The sequence below is a fragment of the Carcharhinus amblyrhynchos genome, chromosome 5 (assembly GCF_965287045.1).
Source record: "Carcharhinus amblyrhynchos chromosome 5, sCarAmb.v2.hapA, whole genome shotgun sequence".
In the NCBI taxonomy this organism is placed as follows: Eukaryota; Metazoa; Chordata; class Chondrichthyes; order Carcharhiniformes; family Carcharhinidae; genus Carcharhinus; species Carcharhinus amblyrhynchos.
The window spans coordinates 56,811,012-56,829,126 of record NC_137328.1 but is presented as its reverse complement, the minus strand read 5'-3'; the positions used below and the strand labels follow the sequence as shown (position 1 = coordinate 56,829,126).

At 39.8% G+C, this 18,115-nt stretch overlaps 2 protein-coding genes across 9 annotated transcripts in view; one reads left to right on the top strand and one right to left on the bottom strand.

Moving 5' to 3' along the window:
- Positions 1–4,012: 4,012 nt before the first annotated feature.
- On the bottom strand, positions 4,013–16,437 carry hnrnpk (heterogeneous nuclear ribonucleoprotein K). Of its 7 annotated transcripts, none has more exons than XM_080188836.1 (15): positions 16,323–16,437; positions 12,499–12,619; positions 10,930–11,027; positions 10,731–10,787; positions 9,595–9,638; positions 8,633–8,705; positions 8,342–8,455; positions 7,875–8,003; positions 7,337–7,665; positions 6,788–6,839; positions 6,357–6,372; positions 6,195–6,262; positions 5,629–5,798; positions 4,921–4,994; positions 4,013–4,443 (listed from the first exon to the last, which is right to left on the bottom strand). In XM_080188836.1, the coding sequence occupies exons 2-14, from the start codon at positions 12,569–12,571 to the stop codon at positions 4,964–4,966; spliced, it is 1,254 nt and encodes a 417-aa protein (XP_080044962.1). In that variant the 5' UTR covers positions 12,572–12,619; positions 16,323–16,437; the 3' UTR covers positions 4,013–4,443; positions 4,921–4,963. The 7 variants fall into 7 exon arrangements, with proteins under 7 accessions (XP_080044962.1, XP_080044960.1, XP_080044961.1 ...); XM_080188834.1 differs by having other exon boundaries at positions 8,342–8,465; positions 8,634–8,705; XM_080188835.1 differs by having other exon boundaries at positions 4,921–4,989; positions 8,342–8,465; positions 8,634–8,705.
- Positions 16,438–16,640: 203 nt separating this feature from the next.
- Positions 16,641–18,115, top strand: part of rmi1 (RMI1, RecQ mediated genome instability 1, homolog (S. cerevisiae)) — a 37,636-nt gene continuing 36,161 nt past the window's right edge. For both annotated transcript variants that reach the window (XR_013886706.1, XM_080189679.1), the window contains exon 1: positions 16,641–17,076. The gene's annotated coding sequence lies outside the window, so the exon portion shown is untranslated. The remainder of the gene's footprint in view (positions 17,077–18,115) is intronic.

Sequence of the window (18,115 nt, the reverse complement as noted above, 5' to 3'; positions counted from 1 at the left end):
TTGAAAAGTGATTTGGTTGAGGGGGACTGGACAAGACTGCTAAAAGTTAAATCAATGGTAAACCAGTGGGAAGTACTGAGATCCTTCAGATACAAAAAAAAGACATGTCCCCTCCAAATCTAGACCTCCATGGTCATCTCTAAAAATATAGGGGAAGGCTAAACAGAAAAAGCTTATGACAGTTAAAAGTGCAATACTGCAGATAGCCTGAAATAAAAGGAAAAAGAAAATGAAATCAAAGGTATGCAAAAATATTAGCAAACATTAAGAAACTCAAAAAAATGTTAAAAAGATATTTAGAAAAAAGTCAGACCTATCAGAAATGCCAAAAATATGGTAAAAGTTTTATTTTGTCTCCATATGCACAGATGAATTATGCAGATATAGAAATCCAACAGCCATGTGAAATATTGGATAATATTCTCAATGAGAAGCAGTAACAGAACTTGCAATCCTTAATAATCTTGAACGAGTCACCAGGGCCAGATGGATTGTTCCCTAGAATGTTGACCGATGTCAGGGAGGAAATAGCAGATACCTAGGGATTATTTTCCAATCTTCACTAGACACAGGGCAGATGCTGGAGGAATGCAAACATGGTTCCATTGTTTAAAAAGGATAAAGGAAATGCCAATTATAGGCCAGTTAGTCTTATTTCAATGGTGGAAAATTGTTAAAATCCCAAGAAATCAGATAAAGTAATTAAAAGGCATGAACTAGTCAAGGACTAGTTACGGCAAAGTCTTGCTTTACAAATGAGGTGAATTGATGAGGGTTGTGTACTGGATGCTGTCTACAAGGAATTTGTCAAGATCCTTTATGGCATACAGGGTAACGTCACAAATTGAATCCAAAGTTGGCCTAGTAACAGGAAAGAGCCTAATTGTTCATGGCTGTCCTTGTGAATAGCAAGCTGTTTCAAATAGTATTCTACAAGGCTCTGTGCTGAGATTCCCACTTTGTTTATATTAACTTGGAAGGGCAAAATCGGGGAAATGTGCAGATCACAAAAAAAGTTGGTTGTGTAATAGCTGAGGATAGCAGTAAGCTCTAAAATTTTAGTATTTGGGTTGGAATGAGTAGGTAAATAGCAAATGTAAGATAATACATTTAGAGAAGCCAAAACAGTAAAAAGGAACACACAATAAAAGGAAATATACCAAAAGGAGTAGATTAAGTGATATCTTGACATGCAAGTGCATAAGTCCCTAAACATGATAGTACAGATAATGAAGCATATGGAATGTTCTCCTTCATGGACACAATTGCTCTGGAAGGAATGCAGAGATTTAAGTGTTGCCACAGATGGAGAATTGTAGCTGAAGAGAGATGTGAGAGAATACATTGACTTTCCCTTGTCCCAAGGAAAACAATGGGTGACATATGAGATTGAGTGATTGATAGTAGACAAGAGGAACAGGTTTCCTGTGAGATACTTCAAAATCCAGGGCTCATAGATTCAAGCTAAATGGCAGGATTAGAAGGGACATGAGGGAAAACAACTTTTATGCAGAGGGTGGTGCGTGTCTGGAATACACTGCTCTAGTTTGTGATGAAAGCAGGAACTCTCAGGGCTTAGGAAACTGGAGTATTGCATTGGAGAGCTGATGCATGTCTTTTAACCAGCTACGAACACTGATTAGCATTAAAAACCCAAACCCCATGAAAACAAAAATCTCAAGTATGAACTTCAGAAGCTGTAGAATTTTCCTGAGCCCAGATGAAAATCTTCCAGATTGGAGTCAGTTTTGTGTGAGATCTCACTGTTCCTCCACTCTTATGAAGTCTAGCATGAGGCTCCTGCAGTTGCATGAAAAATAAGTGATGAGGATGCAAGCCTGTTTGACTTTATCTCATGATGGTGTACACAAAAACATCTGTTTCACCTTGCACTTTGGTTATTCCAAACTTCTGATGAGCATTTTTTAAGTAGGCCACAAAACATCCATTAGCCTCTGAAAAACCAAGTTGAGGCAACATTCCCTTCCATATTAAGGAATATTGATTACCTCAAGATCACCTGTTCCTAGATACAAGGGAAGATGCTGTAGTTGGGAGCCAAAACACTGTTCAGCAATGCTGCTCTTTTTCAACTGCAGTCATTCAATTGCAATGTGTTGATGACCAATGTTCAACTTCAAATGCCAGTTAAAAATCAGTATTAGTTAATATATAATTAGCTTTAAGCTCGTCACAAATAGACTTACATTAACACTGCAATACTGTTAAAATACTCTAGTTGCCACACTCCAGTGCCTGCTTAGGTACACTGAAGAAGAATTTAGTATTGCCAATGCACTCAGCCACATCTTTCAGACTGAGGAAACCCACAGACAACAATGTGCAGACTCCACACAGTGACCCAAGCTGGGAATCAAACCTGGATTCCTGATGCTGAGGGAACAATGTGAACCACGTTGTTACCCCCAATTAGTAACATCCAGGCTTAGACTTTCAAGTAAATCAAGGGTTTAACCATCCAGCAAAACATTACCCATGCAGTGATGAGACTTCCTGGTACTGGTATTACTGGTCAATACTTACACATGCAGAGCCTCAGGTATTCTGTAGCAGCAAAACACAATTCAAACTATGATAGAATCCCGCAGTGGATGATTATCTGCCTGAGTGGCCCACCATTGAACTGTGAATTTCTATTTAATCATTAGCACCTTTCAACAAAGGCAGGAAACTGCAGTAGTTGAATGGATTGAAATACATCAAGTGGTATAAATTCAGTGCACAGAAAGGATTTGAATTGAAAAATATACAGGATTGGTAGATGATCAGTTTCACCCAAGAGCTGACACAGGTACAATGATCCAACTGTCTGGTCGTTTGGTGAATTATATTGTAATCTCAAGTTATAAGAACATGGAATTTCTAATTTCAATTTCAAACTTATGGAATCAATTCCGACTAGGAATAGATCATGACTACTTGTTCTCTTCCTTTAACTAACCAGAAAATACCATCCCAATGCAGCTATAAGTATGGAGCTGCTGCATTGTTCTTACTGATGACAGCACTTGGTAACAAACTAACCCAGATCATTTCAAACACTATAAACACTCCATTTCAGCACAAGACCTTGCTAGCAGAACTAAAGGGCACAAACTCAGGGAGGGGGTGGGGGGGAGGTTAAGATCGGAGTTGAGGAGGAACTTCTTCACTCAAACGGTGGTGAGTCTCTGCCCATTGAACTGGTGGAGGCTACCTCACTGAATATATTTAAGTCATGGGTAGATAGGTTTCTGATAGACAAGGGAATTAAGGGTTATGGGGAGAAAGCAGGAAAGTGGAACTGATCCACTTCAGATCAGCCATGATCCTGCTGAATGGCAGGGCAGGCTCGAAGGGCTAGATGGCCTACTCTTGCTCCTATTTTGTGTTTTATAGCAGACCAGAAACATTTGGTGAGCTGAGTATCGTCAATTATTGAACACGACTTGATGACAGCTGTGTGTGGTGGCTACTACAACTGTTTATGGTAATTGTTGGTTGCAATTCTGATCATGTCAACAAAATGAAAACATTTATCCAATCCAGGCAGCTCCTTGGGACAACTGCAACCCTCATACAATGACTTTTAATCGTAACTGTTACAATCTCTCTGCAAGCTAGTTAAGAAGTTACAAATCCCACTTTGTACCTCTGGCAGTTTTAATCAATTACAACACTGGACTAGTTCACTTGAAGGCTCAGCTATTCAGTTACTCCAGACATCTGATACAGTGGTAGCAATTTGCATAGGTTACAGTGAAATGCTTAAAGGATCTCAGTGGAGACATTTTAATAGTTCTGAGCAAACTAGGATAACATTTAATATTAGAGCATCAGTGGAAGACAATTCTTGTGAGTAGAAGCAATTCTAGCTATCATTCCAAATAAAAATGGCTAAGCAGGGATAGGGATCCATCCAGTTGCATTGCCGAGTCAACTTTTGCTCACTGCTTTTCTTCTCAGCTAGCAAAAGTGTGAGGAAGAAGTCATCCTCAAGCAAATACACAAGTTTAGTTTACCTAGTTTATTTTAAAAACCATAAAATGTTCCTTACAAAACAAGATTGCATTCTGCACATTTACTGAATGGATCTGGCACATTTAAACTACCAGTACTATTGTCCATAAACAGTGTACATCTTAATGTTACCATATTACAGGAAATACAATAAACCACTGAAACATTTAGAACAAAACATAAAACCCAGAATCCACTGTCACTGTCAGAAATTTTTAAACTGTCTAAGCTGTGCTAAGGTTTACTAATTAAAACATGACAAATGAAGAAAAGCAGAATATGATCTATGCTCCCAGTGTGATCTATGTAAGCAGAGGAATGTTGGCTCTTCAAACAAAAGCAGTGACAAAAAAGCATTGATGTATTCCTTCAATCTTCTCCGCTTTTTTGTTTTACAAGAAGTGCCCAGAGTACTGCCTCACACTGTGAAGGGAAAGCACAGAATATTTTGAAAACGTTTCAATTTTATAAAAACATAGATAGTACAAGTTAGTTAAAGACAATAAATCCCTCCACTTACTTTGACCCAAACCACTTCCTAGTTAAGTGTAAACCACCCCCCCCGCCCCCCCAAAAAAATCAAGCCTCCAACCCGCATGTTTACATTTTAAACTCAATTTACTACAACAGGTTTGCAAAATTAGTTCTGGTCATTAAGATTTGGTCAGAACATTTTCCAACACCATTTAATATATCTATATAAAATACTGTGCTTTCAAGACATGCAATTTGAGCAATTCACTAGTGCTGGGTCGAAAGTTTGATATTTTGAACTTCTAAAGGAAATCTTTGCCTTCAGAGGTTATCAGCAATATTGCACACCCAATTGTGTATAAATTCAATTCCCCAAAATGACCCTTTCCACCACCAAAACAAAAACGTTCCCACTACCAAACTGACCTTTTCTCGTGTGGAGCTGCGGTATCTGAACGCACGGGTCAGCTTAAGAGCGCAAAGCGGCTGCTGTAGCTGCACTGGGGAGAAACCAGGTAAAAAAAAATAAACTAATTTGACCAAACAATTTTTTTCAATGAATGTTCAGGTGCAAGTGCAGATCAATTCGACCCAGCACTAAAATTTTAATCAAAGCTTGTACACACAACAAACAGCACAGAATTGTTTCAACTTAAAGATAACAGAAAATGGTAGTTTGCTGTTGCAGAACTAAAAAATTTACTGAAAGTAAAGATTGAATAGAACTTTCAGGAGAGATATGATCCGCGCTATATGGCAGACTGTGATTTGTTGTCAATCCAAGTGTCAAAAACAACAAAATCACTAGTCTTCCACACAGAACCAGACCACAATCCAAGTTGACTGATCTTCTATACTTCTCAATAACATTAGAATTAGAAGTTTTTCCACAAGTAGAATCAGTTACTATTCATAAACTGCAAATTTTTAAACAAACACTTAAAAACAGCAGATACCATTTGTGGAATTAGTTGCCAGTGAAACAAGTTTAAATATTTTTTAAAGATCAATTTCAGAACATTTAAAACTTAATCAAGGATGCTTAATAATCACAGCCCAGCAGATGGAAAGACAAGAGGAAGCCAATTTAGCTGCTATATGAAACAGTTTAAAACACCCATTATTACTACTTGCCTGTTCTGCAGCAGATACTGTGCATTCTGGATCTGGTCCTGTGTGCCTGTAATTGTGATTATACGATCCTCAGAGCCTTCAAGGGGTTCATCAATCTTGATGGATGCTCCAGATTCATGACGGATTTGCTTAATTCTCTGACCTCCTTTACCAATTATAGAACCAGCCAGCTGTTAAAAAAGAAAAAGAAATTGAAGCTTGTAGTTAATGTGCAAGTACTTATTTCTGAATCAGCACTAAATGGTCCAATTAAAAAGGAGTGCCACAGCCATGACTTGCAATTTTGGATTTAGTGTAACAACATGGATAAATGATGCAAGCCAAAGATCAAATACAGAGAAGAAATCTTTATCCAACTTAAATGCATTCTCATGACAACTGTGTCTTTGAACTTGTGGAGCTCCTAGGAGATGCAAAAAACTCCCCAGCAAAAAAGGGGATCTACAACCAGAATCCTCATTTCTGGGAGTACGAAAGACAATTCTGAGCAAGGTTGACAGGTTAAAAATGATTGCACCAAATACTCAGAATTTAAGAATTTATAAACAAATCTAAAATAATCTTACATCTTTGGGGATTGTGACTTGTGTAGTAATGATTGGGCCTCCCAAATCTCCATATCCACCACGGTTACCTGAAAACCAAAAACACGCATTACTCATGAATTAAGTGAATCTAGTCAAATTTGTGTATGTAATTACTTCAATAGTTGAACACAGCAAACTTACCATATCCAGAAGCACCCTGCTCACAAGGATGAGGAAAGGACAAGAAAACAGATCTTAATATGTTGGAATGAAAATCTTGAATCATCAGATTATGATTATCTCCAAATCTAACCATAATTATGAATAAAGAGTATCAAGCCTTGCAGATTGTAAGGTACAAGAAAATAAAACCCAAGATGGATTGGCCCCACAATATTGTATGGTTAGTGTAAGCAGCACATGCATTAGCCTATTTAAGTGCGGTCAGGCAAAGTAACATTTGAGAAGTAGGTAGGAAAAAAGTGCAAGTAATTCAGTGGCATTTCACTCATCCCAAATTTAACAACCGATTTTACAGCCATTTGCATATAACTGCATTAGCATTAAAGATTCTAACCTTCCCCATTATGGGGATGTTAGTAAAATTTAAAACAAAATTATAGTCAACTTACCATTCCATCATAGCGATCGTTCATTCTGTTCCTGCCATAGAGAGTACGGTCACTACAATGAAATAGGAGCTATTTGTAAACACAGCAACTGCCCCAAATCCAGACTACTTTGGCAAGTCAGGATGGTACAGCCTGTTGTCCAATATAGCAAAGACTATGGACTAATTTTACTTCTGAAATAGAGCAATTTAAAATTACTTCCAGCCAATTATCCTTACTGAATATTTGTTGCAAGTACAACATGACAAGCAATTCCATCTAAATTATGCCCTCAGCCACTTTTGTTCTGTGCAAGTAAACAAGTCCAGGTGACACTCAACTGATGAAATTAATCCACTCGAAGCAATTTTGTTGATTGCAATTCTACATTTGTCTAGAATTGTCAATTTAAAAACAGCATCCTAAATACACCCAAATGAGTCATACAAAGGCAGTTGTACATTTAATAACCATCAATTGATAGAACATCTTACACCACTGGAAGAAAACACATGGCTCACAATCTCGAAGAGTTGCTTTTCAGATTTGGTGGCAACACTTCAAACTCACCCTCTAGGTGGAGGTGGGGGAGGCAGGATACGGCCCCTGCCACCTCTTCCAGCACGAGGCAGAGGTGGTGGACCCCTACGGGTTGGTGGGCTCATGTCATCATAAGCATCTCTTCTGGGTGGGGGCATGGGACGGCCTCTGCCTGAAATTCCCATAGGACCCCTGCGCTCATATCCAGGTGAAGGAGGATGAGGGCCACCTCTGCCACGCATTTGAAAGGGAACAGGACGCCTTCCTCTGTCATCAAACATCATTGTAAATCCACCATAATCATAGGTTTCATCATAGAAATTCGGATCATATGGCTGTGCACGTCCCTTGACAGGAGACTTGAGACAAAAAGAAAAGATGTTACTCATCCTGCTAGTATAGCTCAAGATATCCACTGATGTTAACGTTTTATTCAACTTAAAACATGAGCAATTACCAATCTATGTAAGGCCAATAAAGCCTTAACATATCAGAAATTAGCTGAGGGATGCAAAATCTTCCATCATTACAATCTCAAGATGCACAAAGACAGAAAATAAGTACCAACCTCTGCCAACAATCCCAGGATGATCTTGATGCACTCAACCACTCGGTCAGGTTTACCTCCAAGCAGAACCACTCGATCAGTTGAATGAGGACAACATTCCTGAAACAGTTTAATAGTTGTCTGCGTGCTCTGGCATCAAAAAGGAAATAGTTATGTCAATACCAAAATTACTCTTCAAAAACAGATTTAGACAGTTGGACAATTGGAGTATGGAGGGATACAGCTCGGTTGGTTAATTCTAGTCTACTCAAAAAGTTGCGCTAGATAAAGACAAAAAAAAGACTAACACCTTAATCTTAACTGCCTTACCAGGCAGCTTTAGAATTAACATGCATTTCAGTGAATCCAGAGGGCTTGCAGGAATTTAATGCTGGAAACAACAACAGGTTCAGGTAAACATGGATCTGGCCATTTACAAAATATTCACTAAGCAATCAGAACCAAATTTTAATGCAAGATGGGCTTACCTCTCTCAGCTCCTTAATCTTTACTCCCTTGACACCAATGATGCTTCCAGCCTGGCTCTGATGAACCAACATTCTTAGTTCACAATCAAAGTCCTTTCCTTTATAGTGTTGATACTGTAAGGTCAAAAGTTGAACAACAGAAGCATAAAATTCTTGAACTGCGTTACTTATTCCCTATACAACAATCTCATCCAATTTAAACTTGAGTTGTGGGCTGACCACATAGCTCAATTGTTAGCAAGGCCACATTTCATGTAGATCGTAACCAATTAAAAAAAGAACACAACTCACCTCTTCCAAAGTTGGAATGATCTTCGATAATATATCACCAATCGTTTCAATATCCGCATTTATACTCAATATGCTGCCAAATTTTTTTTAAAACCATTGACAATTTAAGGAGAAAGGAAACAAAAATCAGTGAGTAAGCCATTCATAGCGTTCTGAAACAAAGCATTAAGTACATAACATTTAAAAATAAATTTTACGCAAGTATTTAGTAAACCCCCATTAAATATTTACTAGTAAACATGCAATTTAACGAATTAACATTTCAAATTAAGACAGCTTTGGAAAAATGGGTAACTGGAAGGGCTCAGATTAAGTGGGCAAGAAAAAACGACGTACAGCTGAGCAGAAAAGTGGAAAAAAATCATTCGTCCCCACCACCAGCAATTTGAGAAACCCCTGGAAATATTAGCAATTTTGGCACACCTTCTCATAGGCAAAAGCAGAAGTATGTGAGTATCATGGAGAACAGTATTAAAAAAGGTGTTTGACAAATTTGGAGAAAGGTTAAGAAACTAGTTGTGGAAACAGCACTACTATGCCCCTGCAGGAAACCAAATACAAAATAATAAAAAAGGAAAAGAACAATGAGACAGAACAAATGAAAAAGTGAAGGGTGACGAAAAGTTAGCTTGTAAGACTATGATAGGCAAATGTGGGGAGCAAGGTGGGCCACAAGGATAGTGCAAGAAAGACAGATTTAACAAATGATTTAAAATGCAGCAAATATGCAACACTTGAAGCTGTGCTCCTTCCATTAAAATGAATTAGTGGATTGCTCTGGGTGGGCAACTCACGTAATAAAGACCAGCCACAAAAGACTTAATGGGGAAAATAGACAGAAAATAACTTGAAAACAGTACACTTTCTATAAGGGACTACTAATTAATAACAACAAATTCAGGTTATATAGATACAATTCCTCGTTCTAATCAGGCAGTGAGTCATAAACTGTTGGGACATACCGCTCGGGGCCACTGCTGTCTGGGACTGATACACTGGCATTGTACTGCATTGGTCACAAAGGCGTTCGTGGTTGTTGGCATTGGGCAAGGGCATTCAGTGAAGTTCAGGTATTGGTGCCCATTGGCATTTGAGCACATTATGGGCATAGCCAACCAGGGTATTCAGATGGGCGTTCAAGGGGCAGATGGGTCAACGTCATGATGGGCAACGCAGGGAACATGTCGATCCAGTACAAGGGCAACGGAGATAAATGGCCAAAAAAACAAGGAGAGGGAAGAGGGGGGAAAAGGAGTAAATTTTAATTGAATGATATTATAAAATCTATTCTCATCACTCTATATATCCTCTGTAAAGACTTCTGAAGACTCTATACAACAATGGAGGCACTTCATAACTACATTTTTAGAACAAACAACAGTAGTTAATTTAAATAATATTTCAGCTTAAGGGAAATAACTACAAATAATCACTTCTGAATGAAATTAACATTAACCTGAACTGCTACAGGGCATCTATTTATGCTGGCTAATATAAAAATTACAATTCTGTTCAACTTTATTTTCTCAAAACATTGCCTCCCATCTATGGAAACATAGTTAACACTGTTCTATACCCAATTTCATATCAAGCATTCTTCTTTACATAAAGCAGTCTTTGTCCTTCACGTACATCTGTATAGCTGTTGAAGTAAGAACAGATGGACATCTTTAAAAAAAATTTAAGTTCTACTCTGGGAAACTCTGGATTACACTAGCCACCTGCAATGTTTCTCCATTTAATATCGTAGTTCACAAAATAGGATATGCTGAAATTAAGGATTGTTACAGTTATGGACACCTTAAAGACACTCAACTATGATAAATTTAAAACGGAATCCTAATTTAAAAAGTGATTGACATCTCCTCAAATCTAACCCAGTCATAATTGTAGAGAAATAAGATTACACATTACAAATGGCTGTCCTCCCAGAACAGTATAATTAACTAATCTTAAAATATGTCCATAGTTTCAGTGACTGTCTAGCAATACATTCAGAACATTGCTCTAATTGTACTTAGTTAGCATGACAATTATCAACTTAAACAAAGTGCTAGATCTAAATAAATTTTAACCTACACTATAGATGTATACTCACGTCTGTACGCAATGACTTGATGTTTTTGCCACCTTTCCCAATTACTGCACCAGCATTCTTAAAAACAAATCAAAGTCAAGCTCTAAGCAATCTTCATTAAACGCTTAAGCACATTCTAAAGTGACATTCAGATTTTAAGAAGAATATTTTAAGTCTGATTCTAGTTACCCATTAATAGAAACCAGAAAAATATTCTCACCTTACTCTGCAACAGAAGCCGTAGTTCCACACACTGGTCGTTATTCCGAGACCGCTTAAAGGCTTGTTCTCCATCATGGTCCTCAGCAGGACGTTTGCCTGAAAGTTTTGCGTGTTTTTTTTAAAAATATCAAGCTTTATAAATATTGTTGGCACACTAAATCTTAGCTTCAGAATAATCTCCCTAGAATAACAGTTGGCAATTCAGTCCTTCAGTCGCACCCTGGTTGGCACAATCTGGTAACATTTAGTTAAAAGCAACTTAGGACAAAAATCTACAGCAATGCATCATGGAATTCTTCACTTTCCCACTTACCTTCTGTGCATCACAATGTTCAATAATCCAACCTGGAGAATGCATATCCAGAACCAAAACCAAATGCAATTTGTTCTCACTGATTACAGCTGTTACTGAATTATTCCCTAAAACTAGGTAAGATTACTTTAAAAACTAAATACCGATGTATACTTTACATGTAATTCTAGCTATCAGAAAAATTCAAACTTGTGTAAAATGAAAAGACAATAGAAACTAGTTATTTGACTGTGGAGAGAAAACAAGTTACATCTTCAAGGCATACTCTTATATACAAGCAATTAATTGAGATAGTGTCTTAACTGGGAGTGATTGGGTAAAATTCTGCAGACATGGGTCAAAGTTGCACCCCATTGACCCACATCTGCAGAATTTTATCCAAAGCTACATCCCACTGGCTAGACATGTTTAAACTTTGAAAGGGTGATTAGCCAAAGGCAATCTAGCTAAAAATTACATTTCAGAAGGATCAGCGATCCAAGGACGATTTGATGCCAAGAACACTACTTGGACAATGAAAGTTCTGGAGGATACAAGGCCAGCAGCAAGTTTGGAATTTAAAAGACATGCAAGACCACTTTAGTAAATGGAGCTGATGCCAGAGATATTAGACCATGAGCCTATACCAATGTAAATACAGGATGACTTATTTCTGAAAATGATAGCTAGTAAACAAGCCAAATCAATTCATGCAGATGGGGATTGAGGATGGACTGGAGTACAGGAAAGTCAACCTTGATGGATAATGGCCCTCAAAAAGCTGCTTGCAGTTTCTGTTGCTCCTGTTAGAGGAGCAGAGCAGTAACTTAAGAGGATACAAGAAGATTTGCAGTATGGAAGGCTATGGATCTGGGAAATATACATTTGCACACCTTGCGGACAGGAGCAATGGCATGAAGTAAGAAACCAAATCCAAAAAGGAAGATGAAATGGCCTCATGAGTATAATGAGGAAAATGTTTGTTACCATGCTCTGGTCTCTAGCCAATCCATTAAATAGCTCTGCACAACCCAATTTTCTTTCCTATAAACATGGAGATAATATTCCCAGTCTTTGTTGACAAACCAGTTAAGTATTTTCATTCAAGACTGCTCTGTAAAATACTGTTTCTGAAGGAAAAGAACAATTAAAAATACATCGGGAAAAATCACAGTTCATGACATTATAATCTAAGGAAACAAAGCACAGAACTAAATACTAATATTCTTGTGACAACTATATAATACAAGAAATGCAAAAAAAAGCAAAACATACAAGAACCAGGGCTAAGACTACTACCGTTGGTCTCTGGGCTGTTATATTTGATGTCTTGCTGATCAGTCTCCATTTTAGATGTCAAGAATGGCAAACAATATGCAAAACTTATGCAGCTAGTCTGTAAGACAAAATTATTTTCAAAATTAGTAAATACCCATTTGCTAAATAAACCCAAGTCAATCCTCCTAATATAATCACTAAATTTGACAATTTTATAAGATTGCATTCAATAATCTCATACAATTCAGTAATCAACTACTGCTAAAAAAACTGAACTCCACGTCAGTACGAAGAGACTCACTTTGGACTAGCCTTTTACAAGGGAATGGTGAAAATATTAACTCAAACACTTCAAAACATTTATGTTCTCAAAGCTGCATAACCTAATCTCCAAGCATCAATTTTAGACCGCTTTAAAACAAAAACAGTTGAGACCGATGGGATGAATAAACTAAAGGTTCACCATCTCCACTAACCCCCCCAGCAGCCTAAATGAATTTGCCACTGTACATTTGTTAGAACATCTGATAAAGGATAACACTGAAGATTCTCAAATCCAACATCATTCACTCAAGTTCAACTTTAAAACCAGTCCAGAAGGACAAGATGAAACAAAAAACACAGGAAACATTTAGTATGAAGAAAGATTTAGAGTCCAATTCATTCTTCAGGACTGAAGGAGGGTAGAAATGTGAAAAGAGGGAAGATACATCTTGGATAGGGTAGAAATTGAGATTTAAACCAACGCATGGGAAAACAAAGGGAGAAACAAGGTTCATGACCCAGAATTGTTAAACAGAAGAGGCTAGAAGACTGCAAGAAGCCTAACTGGAAGATAAGTTCCGTTCCGCAACAGAGGATGGAGCTAAAACATGGCAGGCCAAGGAGAGAAATGTGAACCTGAGAACAAGGTGAACTAAAATGGCAAGCTCAAGTGGACTGAGCAAAGGTGTTATGTGAGTGGACATGTAGAAGACAGCACTGCAAGCAGCAAATATGCTCTATTAAACAGACTGAGGGAGGGACGAAGGGATACAAGGTCATATGTTACACTTTGTCATGATACAGCAAGGGGACACGGTGTCAGTGAGGTCCGAGAAGCAGATTAGGATGTTATGGCAGAATGGTCTTTTTAGAAAACAAGCACGACAGTGGCAGTGGTTAACACTGCTGCATCAACGCCACGGGCCTGTGTTTGATTCCCAGCTTGCAACTGCCTATGCAGAGTCTGCATGTTCTCCATATCTGTGTGGGTTTCCATCTAGTCCAAAGATGTACCAGTTAGATTGAATGGCCATGCTAAATTGCCCCTCAGCATCAGTGGGATTAGCTGAATAAATACATGGGATTATGGGCATAGGGCCTGGGTGATATTGTTGGTGCAGACTCGATGGGCCAAATGGCCACCGCTACACTATGGAGATTCGTTGATACCAAGGACAATTCCTTTGAATGCCAGAGATATGCAGGAGATGGGTTGTACACAACAAAGGGCTTTATCAATGACAGTGAAGGAAAACAAACATCATTGAGGCGAGTTGCATCAAGATAGAAGTGGAGAAAACGGAAATCCATTCAGAAACATGAGATAAAGTTTGAATTGAGAATGACAGAAGGAAATAACATTGTTATGGTCACGAGTTGCTGCAGGAATAGAATGAGTATTCCACGCGGTTACCCAGGGTGGTAGCTTTTCTTTGGATTAAGTGAGAAAATCTGAAATTACTCAGTGGAAGAACAAGTTCAGAGGATGGATATAGCTCCAATCACTAACTGGCATTAAACTACAGAAATGAGATGACTGCAAGAGTTGAAAAATTAGGTGGCAATGTCACGTAGTGGGAGAGACTTCCATAGATTTTTCTCCACTCTTCTGTCATTATTTAAAATCTGTCCCAACCGTCCCAAAAGTGAAGGTTTGCACTGGTCTTGTTTTTCGGTGGAGAGGTGGTGTAGGGAGTGTTGCCCAAGGGGCCTCTCTGGCCTTTATGGTTTGGCACGGCAGGGGGGGGGGGGGGGAGATGGTGTTTCCACCCTGACTACTGGGGGACAGACAGAAAGGGAACGAGGGAGGGTGGGGTCCAGGTGCTCCCTCTCAGGGAGGCAGGCAGGCAGTAGTACTTCTACTACTATTACTACATACACATTTACCTATGGGCAATGAAATGAGCATAGAATATTCTGTATAATCTTAAATCACCCCCAGAACATTGTAAAAAAAAGTTGGAAGCACAGCCACTTTCCAACAGGCATGCAGCTTTTAATGGATGGTAGATGCTTTTGTTTCGATAGATCACAACTGGAAACTGAATAGCATTTTTGTGCGTCATTTACTGCTTCCATTGAGGGTATTTATTTAAACATTAAACAGGTTAGTCACTCTATTGACACCACCGTGTCCTTGTAATGTCACTCCCTTAGCTGCAGGACAATATATATTACTTTCATATTTAGAAATTAGATTTTGTTTGAAATTAGATCTGCAGGCTAAACCTCAACTCGAAACCACACTAATCCACTGCACTACCCCGCTCACTTCACCAGCCTACAAATCCTTTTCCTCATATTCCTCTTTCGACATAACATCCAAATCACCTCAAAATCATCTGGACACTAAGGTACGATATACGCAACATGCTGAGCTCAGTTAAGTTTTATCAACTAGCAGAGGGTACTACTAAGATTATGGTCCGCTCTTTGGATAGCGTGCGCTTCATTTCAACATCTCTAAAACATCAGATTTATTGATCACAGCGAATAGTAAAGAGGAGATGGGGTGAATTTTAACCCGGTTAAATACAAAGCAACACGTGGGCGAAACAAAAAGCGCGTGTCGGATGAAATCCGGCCACTCGAGCGCCACCATGAAGCAAATGGAGCGGGAACACCTCAGAACCTGTAACATACAAGGATGGCAATTGTTAACAACAGTGGCAGATTAATGGCCCCATCCAGTCTGGCACTTGAACAAATACGAGGCTGGCGAGAAAATGCCACAGGGAGTTACTGCGCCTCCCATCATCCCGGGCCCTGTGTCGGAGGGGTGGGTGAATGTTGCTGCGAACATGCGCCGAGTAACCCCGCTGCCGTCAAAACTGCAACACAGCGCCTTAAAATGGCCGATGTGATGAGACAGCGAAATGCGCCCAATAAGGGGATTAATAAAGGCTGCGGCTCGAGCCACCATGCCATCCCCTGGCTGCCCCGTTGCTCTCCCATCCTTCCTCCCGTCACTAGAGAAGTAAGGAACCGAAGCGCTTCTGGAACGCAGCCGCCATTCGGAACAACAAACCATCCCTAAAATGGCGGCGGCGAGGTCGGCACGCCAGGAGACTCGCGATCGATTGCCTCTTCCTTTTCTGAGGGGGAGGGGAAGCAGGGCGGATAGAAACCGCCGCCATTTATCCCGTGACTCGACAAAGAATCTAGAGCCGGCAAACGGCAGCAGCGTTTTACAAGGCCACAATCACGCAGGGCGACTCCAAGTAGGCCCGCACTGCCGGGCGCCTGTGTGCGCTGGCCGGACAGGAGGCAAACTCGTTTTGTTTTTTTAAAATAAAACTGACTTTCACTATCGGGCCACCTTCCAAATATCCGAGAAAACTAGCGGACAGTGGAGAAAAATGTCTTCCACACCTCCCTCCCCCCCATCCCACAGCTTCCACACCAACGACAAAATGTGCTGCTCTCAATAACTTGCCATTTATTTTAAAAAACTAATCTTTTTTCCCCTCCTTACTACAGCGCGCAACATATATCATTTTTCGGGGAGGAGGAGGGGAATTGAAGCGCGGTAATAGGCGAGCTGCCCGCTTCCTTACCGAAGCTAACGGCTGCGAACAGAATCCGAGCTCAGCTTTCCACAGAAGCAAAGCAAAATGGATCGCTCTGGTGTGGCAGCGACTGCTTTACCCACAAACACCAGCGAGCGCAAGGCCCGCCCAACTCCCCCGGACCCGTCACTGATTGGCGCAGAGCCGGCTACGTCCCGCGGACTGGTGACGTAACCCGAGACACGTCCTGCGGCGACTGGTCAGGGCGCCCGTCAATCAAATACGTCATCGGCCGCCCTCGTCGCCTTTTTTATTAAAAATCATATAAAATATGCGATGTACACAGTTTCTGCTGGGACTCTTTGAACAATTATTCTTTAAAACTGCTTATTATTGAGACCGGTCCTCGATAATGTAGTCTCCTAGCGGATTTTGTTTTATGTCAATTTATTTGTGGCGAATAAACCATTAAACGACGACCAAACGGTGAAGAACTGCGAGATATCGCGATATCTGTCCGTGTGGGCGGTGCGCAGGGCGCGCGGGCTGGCGGTTTCCTCGGCCGGGGATGGTGTCATATAAAATATCGTGTTCTCTCACACAGACTGGCGGCATCTTAGTGTCTGCTTAGTCATTAAAGCAGGGGAGTAAAATACTGTACTACCTGCTTTTGGTCCACTCTTCAATCAGAATTTCCTCTAGTTTTCCACCAGGTGCAGCGAGTGCAGTCCATAGTCACATTCATTTAACAAAATTCAACAGATTTTCCTTCAGTGAACCCTTAGCGGGCTTGGCGTTCAAGGTTTGTGGAAGATTGTTCTTTGTTCCTGGGTGAGGGATGGAATTCGCAAAGGGGTGTCTGTTGGTTGGGAACTCTTGAAGCTGTACTCAGTGGGCCTTTAATGCATTCGAGTTCTAGTCGATTAGCTCACATTATGGGTTTCAACACATTAATGGTACCAGTGGTTCTAAACATAACTCACATGCTCACCTTATTATACAGTTGTCAACAACCATCGCTTTTTTTTTAAAAAGTGGATTTTCTTAATTCTGTTTGAACCAAGCTTTCAGAGGTGAAAACAGAACATGTTGGAATAAGTTAACAAGTCAGACATCTGTAAAGAAGAAAGTTTCAGACTGAAAACTTTGTTTCTCTCTCCACAGATGCTGCCCGACCTGTTCAATAATTCCAGCATTTTCTGTTTACGTTTCAGATTTCTAGCACGCCTGTATTTCGTTTTTATTCCTTTCTAACAATACTTTGTATAATGTTTGTTGCTAAGGCCTGCCTGTTTTAGAAATATTTAAAAATAATATTTTTGTACTATGTGAAATAGTTAATCAACTTTCAAAAAAAGTACTCAGGATCTGAACTTTTGCAAGTAATGGTCTGTTTTTAAATGCCACTGGTCACAGTTGGTGGTGCTACCAATCGAGGAAAAATTTGTAATATCAGGTGTGGGACAAGATCATGGGAGGTCTTAGACTGGAGTGTAAGAATTTTCAATTGAGTGCAACAAAGAACTTCTGAGGTGCCATGGGTTAAAGTTCACCTTTACTACCTGAAAGCAAGTATTGCTTGTGTTTAAAGTTTATTTATTAGTGTCACAAATAGACTTGCATTAACATGCAATGAAGTTACTGTGAAAATCCTAGTTGACATGCTCCAGGGCTCGTTCAAGTATATGAAGGGAGAATTTTGAATGGCCAATGCACCTAATCAGCACATCTTTTGGAGGAAACCGGAGGAAATCCACACAGAGACAGGGAGAACAAGCAGACTCTGCACAGTGACCCTAGCCAAGAATTGACCTGGGGCCCCTGCTGCTGTGAGGCAGCAT